Source organism: Eptesicus fuscus, chromosome 11 (genome assembly GCF_027574615.1).
Source record: "Eptesicus fuscus isolate TK198812 chromosome 11, DD_ASM_mEF_20220401, whole genome shotgun sequence".
Lineage (NCBI taxonomy): Eukaryota > Metazoa > Chordata > Mammalia > Chiroptera > Vespertilionidae > Eptesicus > Eptesicus fuscus.
In genome coordinates this window covers 53,694,236-53,713,864 of record NC_072483.1, presented here as the reverse complement: position 1 = coordinate 53,713,864, position 19,629 = coordinate 53,694,236, and the positions used below count along the sequence as shown (strand labels likewise).

At 38.2% G+C, this 19,629-nt stretch overlaps 1 protein-coding gene across 1 annotated transcript in view; it reads right to left on the bottom strand.

Moving 5' to 3' along the window:
- OSBPL6 (oxysterol binding protein like 6) overlaps positions 1-19,629 on the bottom strand; it is a 74,750-nt gene that overhangs the window by 7,777 nt on the left and 47,344 nt on the right. The window contains exons 12-19 of the mRNA XM_008138518.3: positions 19,113-19,246; positions 9,837-9,944; positions 8,054-8,191; positions 5,131-5,218; positions 4,388-4,641; positions 3,507-3,644; positions 3,098-3,161; positions 1,353-1,431 (exon numbers count right to left, since the gene is read on the bottom strand). Coding sequence (XP_008136740.2) covers positions 1,353-1,431; positions 3,098-3,161; positions 3,507-3,644; positions 4,388-4,641; positions 5,131-5,218; positions 8,054-8,191; positions 9,837-9,944; positions 19,113-19,246 — 1,003 coding nt within the window. The remainder of the gene's footprint in view (positions 1-1,352; positions 1,432-3,097; positions 3,162-3,506; positions 3,645-4,387; positions 4,642-5,130; positions 5,219-8,053; positions 8,192-9,836; positions 9,945-19,112; positions 19,247-19,629) is intronic.

Here is a 19,629-nt window from a genome sequence, read left to right as displayed (position 1 = left end):
AGTGCTTTTTATGGGCCAGGTGCTAAACTTCGAAGGTGAATAGGGCCAGTTTCTTGCTCTCCTGGAGCCAACAGTCTGATGGGGTAGATGGAGGTGCCAACAAATACTTATAACAAGATATGATGAGGAAGTAACATGAGCGCACAGAAGGGGGAGACCGTAGTCCTTAGATCTGCCTGTAATGTGGGCTGAGTGTCAAGAAAGACTTGCTGGAGGAGGCTGGGGAAAAGCATCAGAAGTCAAAAGAGCAGGACACACCTGGGGCCTGGGAGTGGTGTGCTACAGTGAGTGTGTGTGGTGGGAGGCCAGGTAGAAAGGTGTAGTGGGCAGAGCAGGGAAACCCTCAAGACCCTTCCATGCATCTGATTTACCCTGCAGGCAATGGGCCACTGTGGAAGGATTCCAGGGAACAGAGAGGCAGACAGGATATGCATTTAAGAAAGATTACTCTAAGGACATTGTTTCTGTTTCTAAGTTAACACCAAAGTTGCGAATGATTCTTTGGGAAAAGACTGATGTGCATAATAACTAAGGCAGCATGAATGTAATGCAAACTCCAGGGAGTAAGGTTACAGATTTTCTGCCAAGGAACAAGGTGGCATAGCTTCAAGTCACATTTGCATGTTATGTATATTTACAAATAAAATGTCACTTCAAAATTTAAAAATGCTTTTAAGTTTATATAAAAAAAATGAATTGGTATGATGTAGGAACTATATACCACTGGGAAAATTCTTCCTTCCTCATGAGTTTGCAAATATTGAAAGTTTATTTTGTGGTCCTGGGAATTCCTCTTTCCCCACCTTCCTCCATATCCAATCAATCAGCAAATTCTGTCATTCAAATAGACAAAAACCAAACCAAACCAAGCAAATGAAGACATAAACGAAACTCATCAAGACTTTGGCTTTAATGAAAACTTCAATTAATTTGAAAATATTTAAAGGCTATATTCTAAGGATTCTATTACTCTTCCTTAATAAAATAACTTAGAAATTAAAAATAGTCCCTGAATCTAAGATTAACTCAAAATGAAATCATAAATTGTATAGGAAGAAATGATTCAGAATGAGACTCTTTCATATAAAATGCAAACTAAAACGGTGACTGGGACAGGTAGGTACTTGGTGTTGACTGATGACTGGAGGACATGAAGAGATAAATAGGAAGCTTAATGCATATGCTAAAGTTCTTGCTTGCTTTTGTGGGAGAACATTCTCAGCACTTCGGTAAAACTAACAGATGCTTTGGCCATACAGGGAAACAGACCCTGGTGCCTTCTAGGGTTCAAACACCCATTTCTGATTTTGAAAAGCCGGTAAGAGATCAAAAGGATGAAGAGATAAACCTACTTTGGAAGCATGACATTCAGCGTTCCCACAGGCAGGATTTCCATCGACTTCCCCCAGAACTTGTTCTTCCATCTGATATCTAAATGACACAGGCAGAGGACAAGAAATATATACTCTACATCTAATGATTTATTCTATGAAAACTAAATTTTGTATTACACTTAACATTTCACAAAGAGCTTTTGTAATTACAATTGATTCTATATATATATATATTTATATATATATATATTTTAAATATGTTTTTATTGATTTCAGAGAGGAAGAGCGAGGGAGAGAGAGATAGAAACATCAATGATGAGAGAGAATCATTGATTGGCTGCCTCCTGTGTGCCCCCAACTGGGGATCGAACCCGCAATCTGGGCATGTGCCTTTGATTGGAATTGAACCCGGGACCCTTCAGTCCGCAGGTCAACCCTCTATCCTCTGACCAAACCAGCTAGGGCCGATTCTATATTGTTGATTTAACATGACAAATGCCCAAAGATGGCCCAAAGTGAAAAAATTAACTGTGAACAACAACAAAAAAATCCACTATCTATATTTCTTCATAATACATGTTTCATATTTGTTTTCAACTAACAAAACTGGGGAAAGCCTGGAATAATACATGTGTGTATATGTGCACATTCATATGTGTATGTATACTTCACTATGGCTTATTATCTAGATAAATGTTGTTATAAGTTTTAACTAGATAGTGGAAATAGTTTATATAGAGACAAGTGAGTTTATAGCAAAATTAATGGCAGTATGGATTTACATACACCTTTATTTGAAGAGTTATATGATTTGGGAGACCAGTACACAAATAAAATCTCTAAATACAGATAGATAAGGTTATGAGAAAGTGAGATTAACTTAATGAATATATTCCTACACTGGGTGAGCTATGACTCCAGGGCCCAGCACTTCATCTCACATTGACAGCTTTATGTTTGCCTTGCGGGAACTCAGGTTTACCTGTGCATTCATAATAACCACCTGGTCCTATTTTGATGAACTAAGGGAGCTTAGTGCTGCCTCCACCAAATTTCTGACTCTATGTTATGACCAAGAAATGATTTCTTTTCTTATTTTGCAGTAAAGTGCAGTTACAGCGCTCTATCATTCTGCATGTTTTCAGGTTGAGGAAGTGTGTATGTATGAGAAGCAAATGAAGCATCCTTCCAAACATAAACTATTTATACTTAATATTATGTATTCTTGCTAAAGGGATTTTGAAACATTTTATTTTAGGCAAGTTTGTGACATTCTGATTGGACAACGGGCATTGATTCAATAGACTCCAATCCAAACACCTCAATGACTTAAAGACCAGAAATCAGTGCAATATTTACATACTTAGTAGACTGTCACCACAGACAATGTGCCACAGAGCCTTCCTTCAGGACTAAGATGTATTTGTACACCTTCAGGAAGCAAGAAGATAGCAGGTAAAATCTCCATGCTTCAAATATAGACAATGAGGCACAATGAGGTAAAGTGATAGCCCCGAGCTGGCACAGTCAGCTTGGAGCTCTGCTGTCCCATAGGGATTGATTCCTAAACAATCTCCTCGCCTAGATAACACGGTTTAATATTTAAAACAGGAAATCTAATTTCTTAAACTGAGCCCTGCATCAATTACGAACATTCTCCAAGTTCCAAAGGCAGCAATGTAAACTGAGTTAAAGTTTTGGAGACTAGAAACTGTCTCAGAGGACAATCAGTTGGATTTTTAAGTTGTAATTGAAAAACAAACCTTGCCAAAACACAAAATTCTTGGATTCACAGTGACAGGCAGAAATGGGTGGATGATGGCTAACCTGGTAATTAAAAACAAAACAAAAAGTTTTGACATCAGTGTTAAAACTTCAATAAATAGCAACTTTTTTTTTTACAACGTATATCGGCTTTTGCCAAATAAAAACTACTCAACTATTCCATCTCTATTAATGAATTTTTCTCAAAATATACAAGTAAATTATTGAATCTTGAACTTTTAAGACTTCATGTTTAAACACAGAGAACATATATATTTATAGGGGGCAATTATATAAATAGAGTTGTCCATTAACTAGTATCATAACCCACCCCAAACAGAGGTTTACAAAATATTTTCATCATCAAACTGCCCCACACAGAAGCCTCCCTGATGCAGTGGGACTTACCTGTTCTGAGAAAAAGCGGAATCCCTTGTCCTCTCTAATGCATTCATAAGTCTCCCCAAGGACAGGGTTGAATGGCTTACTTCCTGCTCTGAAATAGGTAGAGCAATATCCTGAAACTGCAAATGCAGCAATAAGAACCTGTTAAAACATTTAAGAAAGGAAAATAATATAGGAGAGACTACTTCCAGGTCTGTTTGTCCCTTATTCCTCTAGATTTTACATTCCCCATCAATGGGTGCTGACTGCATGGCATCTGCATTTTCTATTATTTGCGCAGACTCTTCATACACTTACGGGGGAAAACGAAGTTAAACGCCTCTCAAGGGGACCAGCAGGCAATTAAGGCCAAGTATTTTTCATTCATCTGTCCACCCAATTTCCTGAGTATCACAAGTTCAACGTTTCTGAAACCCAGTTTACAGGTCTGCACAATCTTAGTGCCAAGTGCACAAGGGTTGTGGCTGTTGGTGCTTTTCTGAGGGCAAGTCAAGCGGTGCTTTTCAGAGGGCAGGTCAAATGTTCGACAGTCATGCGGAACACAGGCCAGGGCAAAGCACTAACAGGAGGTTCCCTTCTCAGACCTCAGTTACCGAACCAATGGGCTCTCTTGGCATTCAGGAAAAGTTAACAAAGCAAGGCTAGGCATGCCTTCACCCCGTAAGAAGAGTGATTTTACATCCTAACTTTAGAAACACTCTGAACCAAGCGTAAGTCACAAAGTGTGTATCTTCTAGTGGATTTGGGCAAATGGGCCAATTCCTCTCTTACCTATGCAGTGAGAATGTTATGCAGAAACCAACTGTGCCATCACAATGAACTCTGCCTTAGCCCAGGCCCGGGGTTGACAAATGCCCACAGAGCACTGCTCTGTTATTTGTTACCATGCGTTCATAGGGGTCGTCGGTTTCCGAAGCCTTGTCCAGGAGCTCACTGTACTCCATTTCCTCGCAGAGGTGCTGCAGAGTGTTGAGCGGCTCGTTTAGCTCCACAGGCATAGACACTTTAGATAGGTCTTTACCAATGTTGTTCCTCAAGATATTCCACAGGTTAATGTTACTGGTGTCAGGACAGGGAGCTGGCAGGCATGTGCGGCGTCCGTTCCGGAAGGCTCCTCCTGTAAGCTCCCCATTCAAGACTGAAATCGGGAGATGAGAATCATGATGAAAGTTACTTTGCTTTTCATAAAACCCGGGAGGGAAATAATGCTTTCAAATAATTCTGATTGGGATATATTTCTTAAGCCTTTATTATACTCCCTCAAGAATGAATGGAATTATTTCAATACAAGGTTGCTAATAAATGCACAAAATATTAGTGTACAGTTTTTCAAACAGGGTGTTAACTATATAAAATATTCAAGAAAAAAAGTCAAATTTTTACAAGTTAAATATATTTAATAAGAAGGACTCCAATGTTTGGTTTAAGCAAAAAAATAAAACCTCTTCACAATCATTTACCTAACAGATTTTAGAACCATTTACCTCAACAGGTTATACAAATACAAAATCTATCAAACTATCACAAAAAGAACAATTAATTTGGGAGAGAGTGATTGTTCACTGAAACACCAGCCTTGTAATTTGGCATGAAGAGAGAAGAATCTGCAAGCTCAAAGGATGCATACTTTGCCGAGAAATGTTGTCCGCAACACTGGTGTTGTCTTCCGATATATTATCACTCACATCACTGATGTAAGACTCATCATCTGAAGCCTAGGGAAGGAATAAATATAGAAAGGATCAGGATTCTTGTTTAGTATTGAAAATTCAGAAAAATCAAACAATTAAACACAAGATGTTGCTCAAATGAAAAGCAAAGGTCATAGTGGGAAATGCATTAGACATATGTGCAGTGAATACTTGAGGGTCTTCCATGAATATAGAATGGCTCAAAATAAGTAGCTCCCTGTCTTAGCAGGGGTGGGAGGCTAGTACATAGCCAAAAATATTTCAGTACAATGCAACAAGAATATACAAAAAAGGAGGCCCTATGACTCCCCCTCGACTCTATGAGCCACTGAATTTTAGAGAGAAAGGAAGAGGGAGAGAGAGAGAGAGAGAGAGAGAGAGAGAGAGAGAGAGAAACACTGATGTGAGAAACATCAATTGGTTGTCTCCCATACATGCCTTGACCAGGGAATCGAACCCACAACTTAGGCTTGTGCCCTGACTGGGAATCGAACCCCAACCTTTTGGTGTATGGGACAATGCTCCAACCCACTGAGTAACCGGGCCTAGGTGACACCACCACCTTGACTGTACTTCATGTGCAATAACCTGCTTCATTTCCTCTTCATTTCTGCATTGCCAGTGTCTATGCAAGGGGCAATCGGCCTCCCAGTTGAGTATGCCCAGAACTTTGAAATGGAAATAAGGTCTCTTTTTAAGAGATAAGCTGTAATCATCAGATGATAGGTCAGAGCCCAGATAACGTAGTGTCCAGTTTGACTGTAATATGATTGAAAAGGATTAAGGACTGGTAAGCAACGGGAGCTCAGAAAAGGAAGAGTCAGAAAAGAAAATGTCTCCAGAATGGTGGTCCCTGGGGCATAGAGACTGGATCATAGACACAAATAACCCATCCATGTGGCAGCGTATCCCTCCTTATTAAGGAGATGGAAGGTTGAAGCTATTATATCCTGGCCCTCCTGGCCTCAAGTTCACTCAATCCACTTCTCCTGCTTCCAGTCTTTCCTTGCTCACCAAACAACCTCCTGACTACAATTAGGCTTCCCATGCAGATTTGCCTACAGGGAAAGAGACACTAATCAGCAAGCCTGATTATTTTGTCTATCTGATAGCATCAATTATCACTTTGAATAATTAAACAAGTACTCCGTTGTGAACGGGAGTCTATGAATCTGGTAATCATGACTAGGGACCTGGGAGGCAGGTGCATGGCTTCGTGTGCTATCAAATTTAGTGCCTGATAAAAGATTTCTATTTTACCTTTCCTTCATTATAAAAGTGATATATGTGCTCATTATTTCTTTCTCTTTACCACTTATTTATGTTTCTAAAATCACTGGTAATTATAAACATCCAAAAACAACTACTACTGTCAGAATGTTTTCTTCCAATCTATTTTCTATGCATATAAAAACAGTAGAGGCCCGATGCACGAAGATTCGTGCAAGAATGGGCCTTCCTTACCCTGGCTGCTGGCACCACCTTCGCTTGGGCTGGAGCTGCCTTTCCGCCTTCCCACCCACCTTCCCACGTTGCCCAGAGGCCCGAAGTGGCTGGGGCGGTGCAGAATGCCGGCGTCATCGCCACAGTGATGACACAGCATCCCACCTTGCCCCCGGCTGCTCAGGGCCTGCATATGCAAATTAACCTGCCAGCTTTGTTGTGTTAATTTGCATACTCACTCCTGATTGGCTGGTGGGCGTAGCGAAAGTACAATAAATTTGCATCTTACTCTTTTATTAGTGTAGATCATTTAGCAACTATTTTGTTTCTTTTTTTTGTCAAAATGCAGTACAGATTTTCAATCTCAAATGATAATATTGCTAATCAACTGTGTGGTAAAACTTTTGGCTGCTTCTCCCATGCCAAAAAGAAAAAAAAGAAAAAGAAAAAAAAAAGCCTACTTGACTAAATTCAGTAAAAGAATACATTTCTGCAACCTGACCAAATAAGAGATTCCTTGTTGCCGCAACCTTGCCAAGACTCACGGGCATGAAAACAATCCAATAAAGCTTTTATGATAGTCAGTGGTAACCTCCCCACACCATAATTACCCAACTAAATATGCTAGACATTATCCTTCTAAGTTCATCCTTCTAAGTTCACATTCATGTCTCTGGCAAAGATATCTTTATACATAATATCCTCTATAATAAAAGCCTAATATGCTAAGTATCTGACCGTTCATTCGACTGTTTGACCAGTCGCTATGATGCGCACTGACCACCAGGGGGCGGGGCAGACGTGCCAACCGGTAGGTTAGCTTGCTGCAGGGGTCCTGCCGATTGGGACTGGGCGAGATGGGCTGGACACACCCTAGAGCCCTCCCGCGGTCCCTCCCCAGCCTCGATTATGCACTGGTGGGATCCCTCAGCCTGGCCTGCACCCTCTTGCAATCCGGGACCCCTAGGGGGATGTTGGAGAGCTGGTTTCGGCCCAATCCTGCAGGTCAAGCTGAGGGACCCCACCGGTGCACAAATCCGTGCACTGGGCCTCTAGTATTATATAATACATGTGCAAGCATGAATGATGACTCAAATTCTTTCATTCTTTCTACATTGATTAGCTAGTCTCCTTCTACATAATACTCTATATAATCAACTATTTGGTTATCCTAAAATATGAATCATACAAGAAAATTAGAGTAAGTGCTTAATTTTTTCCTTTTATGTATCAAATTTAAGAATCATAAGTTGATGTTCAGAAGCACTAAGTGTTCAGTAAATGGGAACTAACAGTTTTCATGCTTTTGCCTTTGTTACAACTTGGATATCTTACAATGATGTTTAAAAAAGTCCTAGAGTCTCACTTGCTTTAACACAAACACTCAGATGGGGCTGACACACCAAGGAACCTTACCTCATTCTCTGACGAGCTTGCAGAGAGGAGCACCTCTTGGGCATCAAAGAACTCAGAGACAGATTCTGACATGGAGAGGCGGCTCTCATTTGCTACTTGCTGTGACAGAGGGAGACTGACATGGATTTGCTCACCAGCCTACAGAAGAGAGAAGCATATGGTGCAATCATTATTGGTACAAAGAATAGCTATTTGTTCAAATTAGACCATGATGTGCTACCCAGATTTCTAGAGAATTTCACACCATATGTTAAAAGAATGGTGACCACAAGTAATTTTCACTTGCAACTCAGAAATGACTGCATAAATGACCTTCCAATATGTCTAAAGAATGTGAAAGGCATAGTTGAAAGGTGCTATGACTTGATTTTGAATTTATGCTTAATTGATATTAAGTGGAATTTAACAAATTGGGTCCCTATCAATACCCCAAACTGACTATAGTAATGAGTTCATTATCATATACTTACATCTGTCATTACTAGTTATATTCCAACTAGTATATTAAACCTCAAAAAGTATTTGAAGAAACCACTATAAATATTCTAAGAAAACAATCTACAAGACTAATTTTTAAAACAGAATATATAAAAGTCATTTTGCAAGGAAACATGACTAGAGTATTAAAACTTATTTCAAACTATATTTTTCATTCAGTAAGTGATAAATATAATTCTCAAGGAAGATATTTAAGTTTCCATTAAAATATGTGTAAGAAACTATAATATATATATTCTACATATGTACATTCTAGTAAACATTTCAGGTTTAAAAAAGATTCAAACTGAGACTGTTAACTAATATTTAAATGATAGGGTTTTAGAAATACTTCTAGATCCTGGGCAGCTGAGCAAGCATTAGTGTCATCAGAGATCATGGGTCCCAGGCAGGTGGGCACCTTAAGAGAAGCTGCCTTGAGATGATATTTCTCAAGGAGTTAGATGGAAGAACTGTTGCACTTGTAGATTTCTAATAAAACATGTTTTTGGCACAAATATGACCTTCATATTAGTTAAAACTCTCACCTTGTTGTATGTAGGACTGTATCTAAAGGTCTAATATCACTGTTGAAAAGTGTTAATTCTCATGGTGATAAAACAATAATTTCATAAAATGTTAAAAAATAATTACACACTTAAGTTTAGCCCAAATACTGAATGTTCTCCTATCTTCTTACCATTTCTTCAAAAATTCTTCTGAAAAAATGGAATAATAGAACCTACCTCAGAGGGTTATTGGGAGTGCCAAATGAGATAACACATGTAAAGGGGTTAGCACAATGCCCAGCACATAATAAGCATTCACTTGACACACATCAGCTATCAATTATCATAAGCTGCAGCAATAGCAGCACCATTCGTATTATCTTAGAAAGGTCAGATGACTACTTAGATAGGACTTTAAAAATAAACCTTAAGAACATGTTCACTTAGCACTTTCTCAGCTAAACGTAAAAAAAAAAATTCATGAGCCATTTCATCATATGAACATTTCAAATGAAGACTGAGACAGACACAGAAAATTCATCAGCGGGAGTAGACATAAACTAAATATTCAGTGGCATCCGGTGAACGTAGGAATAGATAAAAATAGACCCTGATCACCAAGAATGTCAAGCTCATGTACATCCTCCCCTCCAAAGAATACTGAACTGTTAGCAACACAAATATTTATGCAGGGAATGATATTAATAGTGCAAGAACTGTATAAAAATAAACAAAATATGCAGTAGATTTAGATGCTATAAAATAAGTACTCCACATCTATTAAAATTGAGCCTTACCTCATCAGGGCTAGGAATAATATTTACACTGACAACCTGATCACAAATAATAGATTCTGAGTGTATTCTGCTCAACCGACTCCTTAGTTCAGCATTCTGGTTGAGTGCCTTAAAATAATAAAAACCGCACATGTAATTTCAAGTTAATAATCAAGCATAATACAGAACAAGCACACAGGTACATTTTAGACAACGAAGACTATGATGTTCTTAGCTGTAACTTTTGGAGTCATCATAAGCCTGATCCTACTGGTAAAAGGGAAACAAATGGCTCAGAATTAAGAGATTCATTTTTGTGTAATATAAGACTACTACTCAGTAGGTTAGAGGGTTGAAAGAGTTCATGGATTTCATAAAAATGATTCATGGAATTTTCTCTCCCTTAGGTCAGGCCCATTATACCCAAGCCCATCTACCACCACATATATATTACATTTTAGACCTTGGGATAAAAACTATTAATTCTTTCAAATTTTTTTTTGTTCTAGTCTCTAAAGTTTGAAAGCCAGATTGTTACCTTAAAAATTATTTGGAAATAAAATGAACAATGAATTGGCTTTATATTTTAGAGAATTATTTTTCAGTTTGGTGAAAGAAAATAGTTGTATTTTCATTTTCTAGGAGCACATAATTAGTACATATGACAATGCAGCAGAACTAACTCAAGTGCAAACAAAAGGTGCCTTCACTGAACAGCAGAGACATGGACAAGCGTAATGAAGAACAGAACACAGAAAGGAAACTAACTGCAAGTTATCTGCATCACATTACTTTCAGCACCAGTAAAACACCGCCTGGAGAGCAGCTCTACACTGCACGGCTCCCTAAAGGAGCCCGGGGACAAAGGTGCATGCATCAGATGGATGTAGAGGAGCATCCTCCATATACATGAGAGATGTAGCTAACCAGAGTCACATCGAGTTTCCAGGACAAGGCCCATTGAAAAGCTCCTTTCCTTCTCATTAAAATCAGCAACGAGAAGACAAAAGTAAATGTAGAGAGTGGAAGAGGAATGTCAGGACTTAATCTGCCCCAGGGAAGGGCATTCTGCTTTTCTCCATATGGAGCCAACGAACACAATAAACCAACATATATACAAATGTCATATGATAATTAGAAATCGGTGCCTATTAAAACACCCAGGATAAATCCAGTGGCTAATGTCACATCTGCATGGTGCAGTGCATAGTCCTTGAGCATGGAGCACAGTTCTCTCCCTTCAACCCAGCTTCTGTTTATTGAGAAGAAAATTGTTCACTCACAGCTTTTGGCTTTTGTATAAAGTCTTTAGAACTGGTCAGTAAAATATAACCCATTTGGTCTGGTGGACAGTCAAGTATTGATGGATTAAAGATGGATATAGTCATTACATTTGCAGGTACGAGGAAATATGTGTCCAGTTTTAGTAAATAAACCACATGCTTCAAGGGAAGAATTCTAATGTCTTTACATTCTGAAAAAGCGCTCAGGATCATTTTTCTTTTTAAAATATTTTTATTAATTTCAGAGAGGAAGGGAGGAGAGATAGAAATATCAATGATGAGAGAGAATAATTGATTGGCTGTCTCCTGCATGCCCTCAACTGGGGATTGAGCCCGCAACCCAGGCATGTGCTCTTGACTGGAATCGAACCTGGGACCTTTCAGTCTGCAGGCCCACTTTCTATCCCCTGGGCCAAACCAGCTAGGGCAGGATCATTTTTCTTGGAACAAAATCTCAAACACTTAGCATTTAAAGAAAAAATACTGCATTATTCCTATCCATTGCCACGACTACACACATGCTTATTTTTCTTTCATTATTACTCTGTTCCAAGTATATATTGAAAGTTGTCTTAATTACTGAAATAATTGGAACCAGATGTATTTTGCTGTTTTGGACATTGAAGGCCTTGGGGTAGGTTGTTTGATGGTTTTATTTGCAGAATCACAGTCTTGATTTCAGGGTTTCATACAAACCTCAACTAATAGTTCCTCCAAAGTGACTGTACTCTCTGTTACCACTGGAACAGAGTTCATGAAACAACCCCACAAAAACTCAAGGGCAAGGTTAAGTAATGATTTTTCTTAGGGTGGGAGTTTTAAACACAGGTCTGCCATTTATAAGGAACATTTTGTAGAACTGTTTGCTCTAGATATTTAAAAAAGTGAAATTCTCATTTAAGCTCTCATCTTGTCCAATATTCATTGAATGTGATTCTGCCTACAGACATGCATGAAGGCACACAATATAACCTCTAGCCATTAATACCCACAAGGAATGAGCTAAAATTTTTAAAGGAATATTTTATTAATAATATATATGCAGTGGTAGAAAAAAGTTTTACACAACACAAAAATGCATGGAAATAAATATACTGTTCCAACTCTGACAACCCCAATGGCAGAAAGTGTGAGCATACAACTGAGCATGCAACAGCCCACTTCTGTGCATCTTCCCCGGAAGCTCCTCCTTTTGCCTTGATCGTGCGGACTGTTTCTGATGTTTGCTACAACTAATGAGCTTTGTGGTGTAGAGCCATCAGGCCGTGCTCAGGACCACATTTATTATTTCCTTCCCCAAAACTCAACTATTTTCTCTGTAGTTATATCACGGAGGACTTGGGAACATTGAGGAATATAGGTATTTTCAGTGAAATGATGCTGTTAGTGATGGAAGATGCCAGGTTATGGCAGAAACAATGTATGGAATGCACCCAAGGAGCCTGGACGAAGCAAGGAAAAAGGAGGCAGATCCCCAGCCGCTCCCATCAGCCAACGAGCAAGAAAAGCTATGGGGACTAGTCAGTAATAACATTGGTTTACCAGTGGCATGTGGGACCAGAGGCCTAACAGGGAGGCTCAGAAACTCTGCCTAGACTCTTCACCAGGCAGGTTCTGTACTTATTCTCACTACTTGCGTTTGTTAATGAACTTGGACTGCACTAAAACTCTCCACATGGAATGTGCATTTCCCAACATCCCATGTCCCTCATACACACTCGTCTAGTATATCCAAGAAATACACAATTCCTTCCCAAGCTATAAAAGAAGTTATAATCTTGAAGATGTGAGCCAGAGTCAACTGCCCCAATCTCCATCTCTCTGGCTATGAACTACCATTCATCCACCCAACCTGGTAATGGGTGAGACTGCCATAGACTGGGTGAGACTTTGCCATACATATTCTTTACTGAGTGGAACTGTGGGTTCTGGGAAGGCCTGATGGCTGGAGAAGGATATAAAACAGAGGGAAAGATGGAATAATATGAGACATAAACCCTTTGGGTCAAAGCAAAACTGGTTCAAAAGGAATGAGAAAATGAGTATGGAAACTGTTCCAGTTAGAGCTACCAAGAATCAAATCCAGGATATCTCTTTAAAATAACCTTGTTTTTTCAATGAAAAAAAAAATACTTGGAAAATATAGTATATCTATAGTATAGTTTATACTATACTATATTTTGAAAATGCAAAGTAGCAATATATTTTAAAAAACTCATACCTTACTACTCAATCAACCGACCATTGATAGTTTGGTATATTTTTTCCTACGTATTTTTCACCTTATGTAATGGTGCATACTTCACATGCTATGCATGGCACTTATTCTTTGCATATAAACATTTATTTTATGTTGCAAAATCTTCAAAACATGATTTTAATAGTTGCATAATAAGCAATTATTTCCTATTATTAGCACTTAGGCTGTTACTGAATTTTACTAGAATAAATAAAGCTGCCATAATTGGTTAAGTGCATAATGATTTTCTGCATTCAGTTTTACCTCCTTAGACTACAGATATCAGCCATGGACCAAAGGGTCAAAGGACAAAATCTTTTTAAGGCCTAAATAAATACTGCCAACTCAAGTTGAAAATTACATTAATTTGAAACTACTGTATAGCTAAACAAAAAGATTTAAAAGATTCCATGAAGAATATCATTGAACAGGACAAATTTGACCAAGATTCAGGAAACTCTTGAATTCAGAAACAAACAAATATATATGGAACTTTTATCTCAACATTGAATATTTATTTGGGGTATGAGAAAGCTATAGATAGGAAGGATGGTAAATTCTATGATTGGGATTTTAATTATGCTACTCGGTGCCTTAAGCCACATTTTTGCTTACATTTCCATACACACCACAGTTCATTAATTCTAAGATGCACATTCCCCGCCACATTTAACACCTCTGAAGCACCGAGTCACTTTAATTGACGGCAGTTTTTTTCCTTAGTAATGCACAAAATGATGGTCCATCTAACAATTGGTGGCATTTTGGTTTAATGAAGTACAGTAATTCTAGATGGAATATAAGGATCATATTCTGATGCTCACATTTGTTTTTTTTTTATATTTTTTATTGATTTTTTTACAGAGAGGAAGGGAGAGGGAAAGAGTGTTAGAAACATTGATGAGAGAGAAACATCGATCAGCTGCCTCTTGCACACCTCCAACTGGGGATGTGCCCACAACCAAGGTACATGCCCTTGACCGGAATCGAACCTGGGACCTTTCAGTCTGCAGGCCGACGCTCTATCCACTGAGCCAAACTGGTTAGGGCCTGATGCTCACATTTGTATGGACACAACGCCCACTGCATTTAGCACAAGCTGTGCACAAATTCTGGGGCCAAAAATCACATTAATAAAAGTAATAAAGTATAATGTATTGAAGACAAGACTCAAGTTAAGTTGAATCTTTTATTATTATAGTAATCTGGAGTGCTGAGGTTACCTTAGTCTTATTGATACGACTTGAGTTTGGTGTCCAGGGTTTTATATTCATTGAAACACGAAACTATAGCTGTTGTGAAATAAAGTCATTTATAAAGGGATAGATGTCACATACAATGGTCTGTCCTACAGGCTTGAATCCAGCATCTGTACTGCCTCTCAAGGGTGAAAGTTACTTTTAAAGTTTCATGGAGGTAAAACAACAGAATTATGTATGTCTTTGTGTACACACAGATCAGGGGAGAAATAATACTTTAAAAGAGAGATTCACTATACTATTGAGGCAGGTAACAATTTAGGCTGAGTGTGTAGTGAGGAATGCTAATTTCATGTATATTATATACTTTGTGCCTTCTAAAAGGATGGAATTTGCTAAGTTGGTATATTTAAAAGCTTTATTGAAAAACAGCATCTACACTAATAAAAGAGAAATATGCAAATTGACCATACCTATGTGATGCCCACCAGCCAATCAGGAGTATGCAAATTAACCCAACAAAGATGGCGGGTTAGTTTGCATACACAGGCACCCAGTGGCTGGAGGTGGGATGCTTGCATCATCACCATGGCGACAACGCAGGCGTTTTGCACTGCCCCAGCCACTCCAGGCCTCTGGGCAGTGGGCAACGTGGGAAGACGGAAAGGTGGCTCGGGGCGGAGCGAAGGCAGAAAGGCAGCTCAGGGCCAGAGCAAAAGCTGTGCCGGCAGCCAGGGTAAGGAAGGCCCATTCTGCACGAATCTTCATGCATTGGGCGTCTAGTTTTAATCATAAGACATATATCAAATAGGACTCATGTCAAATAAAAAATATGCTTTAAAAATGTTAGACTAGTTTAAGAAGTTATTTAAACACAGTCTATCTACTTCCTTCTCTGTGGGGAGATCTGACTTGCTAATGGGTCATAAAATAAATATCTGGGGATTTAACTGACGACATTTGAATATGGATCAAAGATGTCTTTAGGCTATCTAAAATCACACTGCAATGTGAAGTTGTATTAATATAAAAACATTCAGAACAACTGTCTCAATGTTCTAAAGTTATTTAACATCTGCTCCAATTCTAAGTGCTATATTAAAAGAGGGACAATAAAATTAGAGTTGGCCAACCCATTGATGTCTCTATTAGTTAATTGTTTCCCACCTTCAATGTGTCCTTATTTGCTTTCAGTCTATATATTATTTGCTGCTAAATCAGATTCTGCTAACCATTTCCTTACTGACTTTATCAAAACTCTTTAACCTTGATTTCAATGGTCATCGCTATCTAGATTCTTCAGCTGCCTCCCTGGGTTTCCATCAAAGGTTCCTCTTTTTTTTTTTTTTTTTTTCTAGCCTGTTCTCTATTTATGTTCTCTGCAGCAGCATAATTGAACCTCTTTTATTCTGACTGAAAACACAATTTATCAACATTTATAACTTCAGCAACATACTGGAGTATCTACATCTTTCTCTCCATCCCAGACCTCTCCCCTCTCCCCAGATCTACATACCTAATTACCTGTTAGATTTCCCACAGACACATTGATCTCCACAAAAACCACTCATTATTTACCCTTGCCAAATCAGTTCCTCTTGTAGTCCCTCTCTTGGGGAAAGAACTACCATCTATGCAAGTAAACAACCTAAAAATTAGTTTTGACTCTGTCTCCTTGTCCCTTTCTAATATTCAGTTGATCTCTGATCCATGCTTCCCTCTCAGTGTTTTTGAAACTAATCCCTTCCTTCTACAAACCCTGTCATCTCCCTAGTTCAGGCCTGCACTATCTCAAATATCTTAGAGTCTGCCCAACTAACTTTGCCTTAATTCTATCTATCTTCCATACTGTACCAGTAATCTTTATAATGTACAAAAACATGTAGCAATATTTCCAATTTCTGAAATTCCAGTCTTACTCATTAGTTAAAATTAAGGCCTCCCTAACATTGACAAGATAAATCTCAACTCCTTTGTATGGTCCTTAATGAACTGATCCCTACCTAACTCCTCCTCCTAGACTAATGCTTCCTGTTCACTCCATGTTTTTGCCATTCTCCAGATAGCTCTCTAGTGGTCTAACCATGGAGAGTGATTCTCTAAAGAGTGAACTAACAGTAAACTTAAATGTCTAAGCCAAGGCTATAATGAGTTGCAAAAGAAAGACCAGCCTCGGAGGTGATGGGAGTAAGACTGGCTCAATGGGAAGGTACAGATTGACACTAGAGGGTGACCATAGCCAAAATGCTCTGATAATACACAATTAGAAGAACTGAATTGTTGTGAATAGGGTATAACTGACCATCTTTATAGTACTAAATTATTTTTTACATCTTTTGAGGATAAAATTGAGCATTTTGGTTAAAAAAATATAAGAACAACAAAAATCTATTGAGGCTCTAGGTCTAGATGTAAGTAAATATGTTTTGAGGAGAGAAGGAAATATTTAACCCAAAGGATGCAAAGTTGATATAATTTTGTTGTATTTTACTTTTGACATGTTAACATCAGGTCCTTCCCTGTGAGCTTCTGCTGTATACTCAGGCCTAATTCAAGGCTCAATTCCTCCTGAGCTGTGGCTCTGCTCACAGCTCAGAGCTCTTCTGTTCCTCTGAATGACCAGAGCCCTGGGAATCTGCACCATCCACGTGCCAATGTGAATGGACTACAGCATGGTCCGTTTAACTGCTTCCTGATAAACACTGCTCATCTCATGAGTCAGATCATGAGCTTCCTGGGAACATGGCAAGGGCTACTTCTATGTTGCTATTCCACACCCTGCATCATATTTCATATATGGTCAGTTGAATGAAATAAATAAAAGAATAAACAAATGAGTAACTTTTAAAATTTCTCTTTCTCATCATTTCTAATCTCACTGGATGCCCCAACCCAGACTTCTGTTTGCCATTCTCTGTCTTACCAACAAATAAATAAAAGCAAGCAAGCAAGCAAAAAACAAACATATTTTCTTGTTTTTCTTATTACAAGCTTATCTTATATTACTAAGCCTCCACAAATGGATACATCTTAAGGAAACATTGCAGCATGTAGGGGCAAGAGTGCATTTTACGTTTATAAGACAACATTTACATGTTTACTTCACCATTATTTTGATCTTCTGGTTCATGATACTTTCAGAATAATTATTTAGAAGGTCAATTAACATGGACTCATGGCATGTATTTGTAACAAATACATGACATGAGAGTTGTCCAGGGAAAACCATTAATGAGCTTATGAGTAAAACCCTCTGTAGACCGGCACACAGTTGCTGCTTTTAATGCTCATGCTCCCAAGTCCCTAGTTTTGCTCTGGAAGCAGGATATGCACCTTAACTGGCAGTGTTTCACCTTAACTGAACACAGAAAGCATGGTCCAGATAACAGCACTCAATAACATGAAACTTCACATTGAAAATAAACTGACAGTTCAGGTACATAAAACATGGCAAGATGGTTTCAGTCTGATTCCTGGGGACTGAGGGAAAGTGTTCAAGCAGGAGCTGACCCACATGGAAAACCACTTACCCAGGATTTGCTTGCTCCTTCACTCTGATCCAAGGCACCAGGAAGTGAACAATATTTTATATAAACACTGAGTTCTCATGCAAAATCACATAACAGCATTGAATTCTCGAAGAAATTTTTAAAAGTGCATTTATAAACTGAAGAAAGTATTTACTTCAGAGCAAGTACTCAGTGTAAAAAAAGCATAAGTATAGCTATAAAGGATTTTAATCAGAAATTTCAACTTCGAAATACATGGGATTTAACTAATATTCATAAGATAAATTTCATATACATTGAATACTACATAATGAATATGTACTGAGTAATATCCACTAAATAATATATATTGAAACATGAAAGTATAACTTTAGGGAACATAACTTAAATAGGAAGAAAACCCTAGGAGTACAAATCAGGAAAAAAGAGAGATAACAGTAATTAGTAATTTTCAACAGATTGAAATGTATTTTAAGTGGAAAAAATATTAAGTATGGAATACCTAGTAGATTTTTAAAAAATACATATTTTTATTGATTTCAGAAAGGGGAAGGGAGAGAAAGACAGAAACATCAATGATGAGAGAATCATTGATCAGCTGCCTCCTGTATGCCCCCTACTGGGGATCAAGTCTGAAACCCAGGCATGTGAATTGAACCCAGGACCGTTCAGTTCCCAGGCCAACGCTCTATATACTGAGCCAAACCGGCTAGGGCCCTAGTAGATTTTGTTCTAACATTGGATTGAATATATTCTTGACCATATTTTAGATGTGTAAACCATTTATAAATGCAGGATTTTTTTTCTTTAAACCAGAGACTGCCTTATACTTGACCATGAAGAGGCATTAAAAGTATTTAATCAGCCAAAATCATTATATATTTGCAAGTAAGTCTGGTTGATTTCATCCTTACCTTGACATTTTATGGAAGAAAAGTAATAACATTTAATACTGGCACTCAATGTCTTAGGAGACTCACAGTCCCATGACCGACTGCCTCCACCCCCATTTGTGCCATACAGGGATGGGAATATGTTATGAGCTTGAAACACACATTCTTGTTTACCTGAGACAGTGACTGTCGGAGTCGTGCCATCTGTGTGCTGTGGCCTTTATTGTGATCCTGCTCAGAAACCATCTGCTTAAGCTTCTCCTTCTCTATAGCTATGCTATTAAATGCAGACTTCAAAAGGGAATGAACTGGGTGGGGAGAAAAGTGAAAAACAAAGATCAAATGGCCAGAAAGAATGTCCAAAGTTATAAACTTTTTCGCATTTTAACTCATGCATAGATGTTTTCTGGAAAGGTTACATTACAGCCTAATTAAAAGTCAGTTTTAAAATGGAATCTATCATAATAGTTATACAAAAAACAAATATGGTAATGGTAATTATTCAGGGTGAATAGCATTTCATACCAGATAAGCCAACAAAGACTTGGGAGCAGCATACCAATTCTAATATCAATATTTATACATTAATTCACAATTCCTAGAAGGAAAAGGGAACAAGTTTTACTGTGCCATAATTGATGAGAGCATCTGAGCAGTTCTGTGTACCATGAAGACACACACACATTATTTA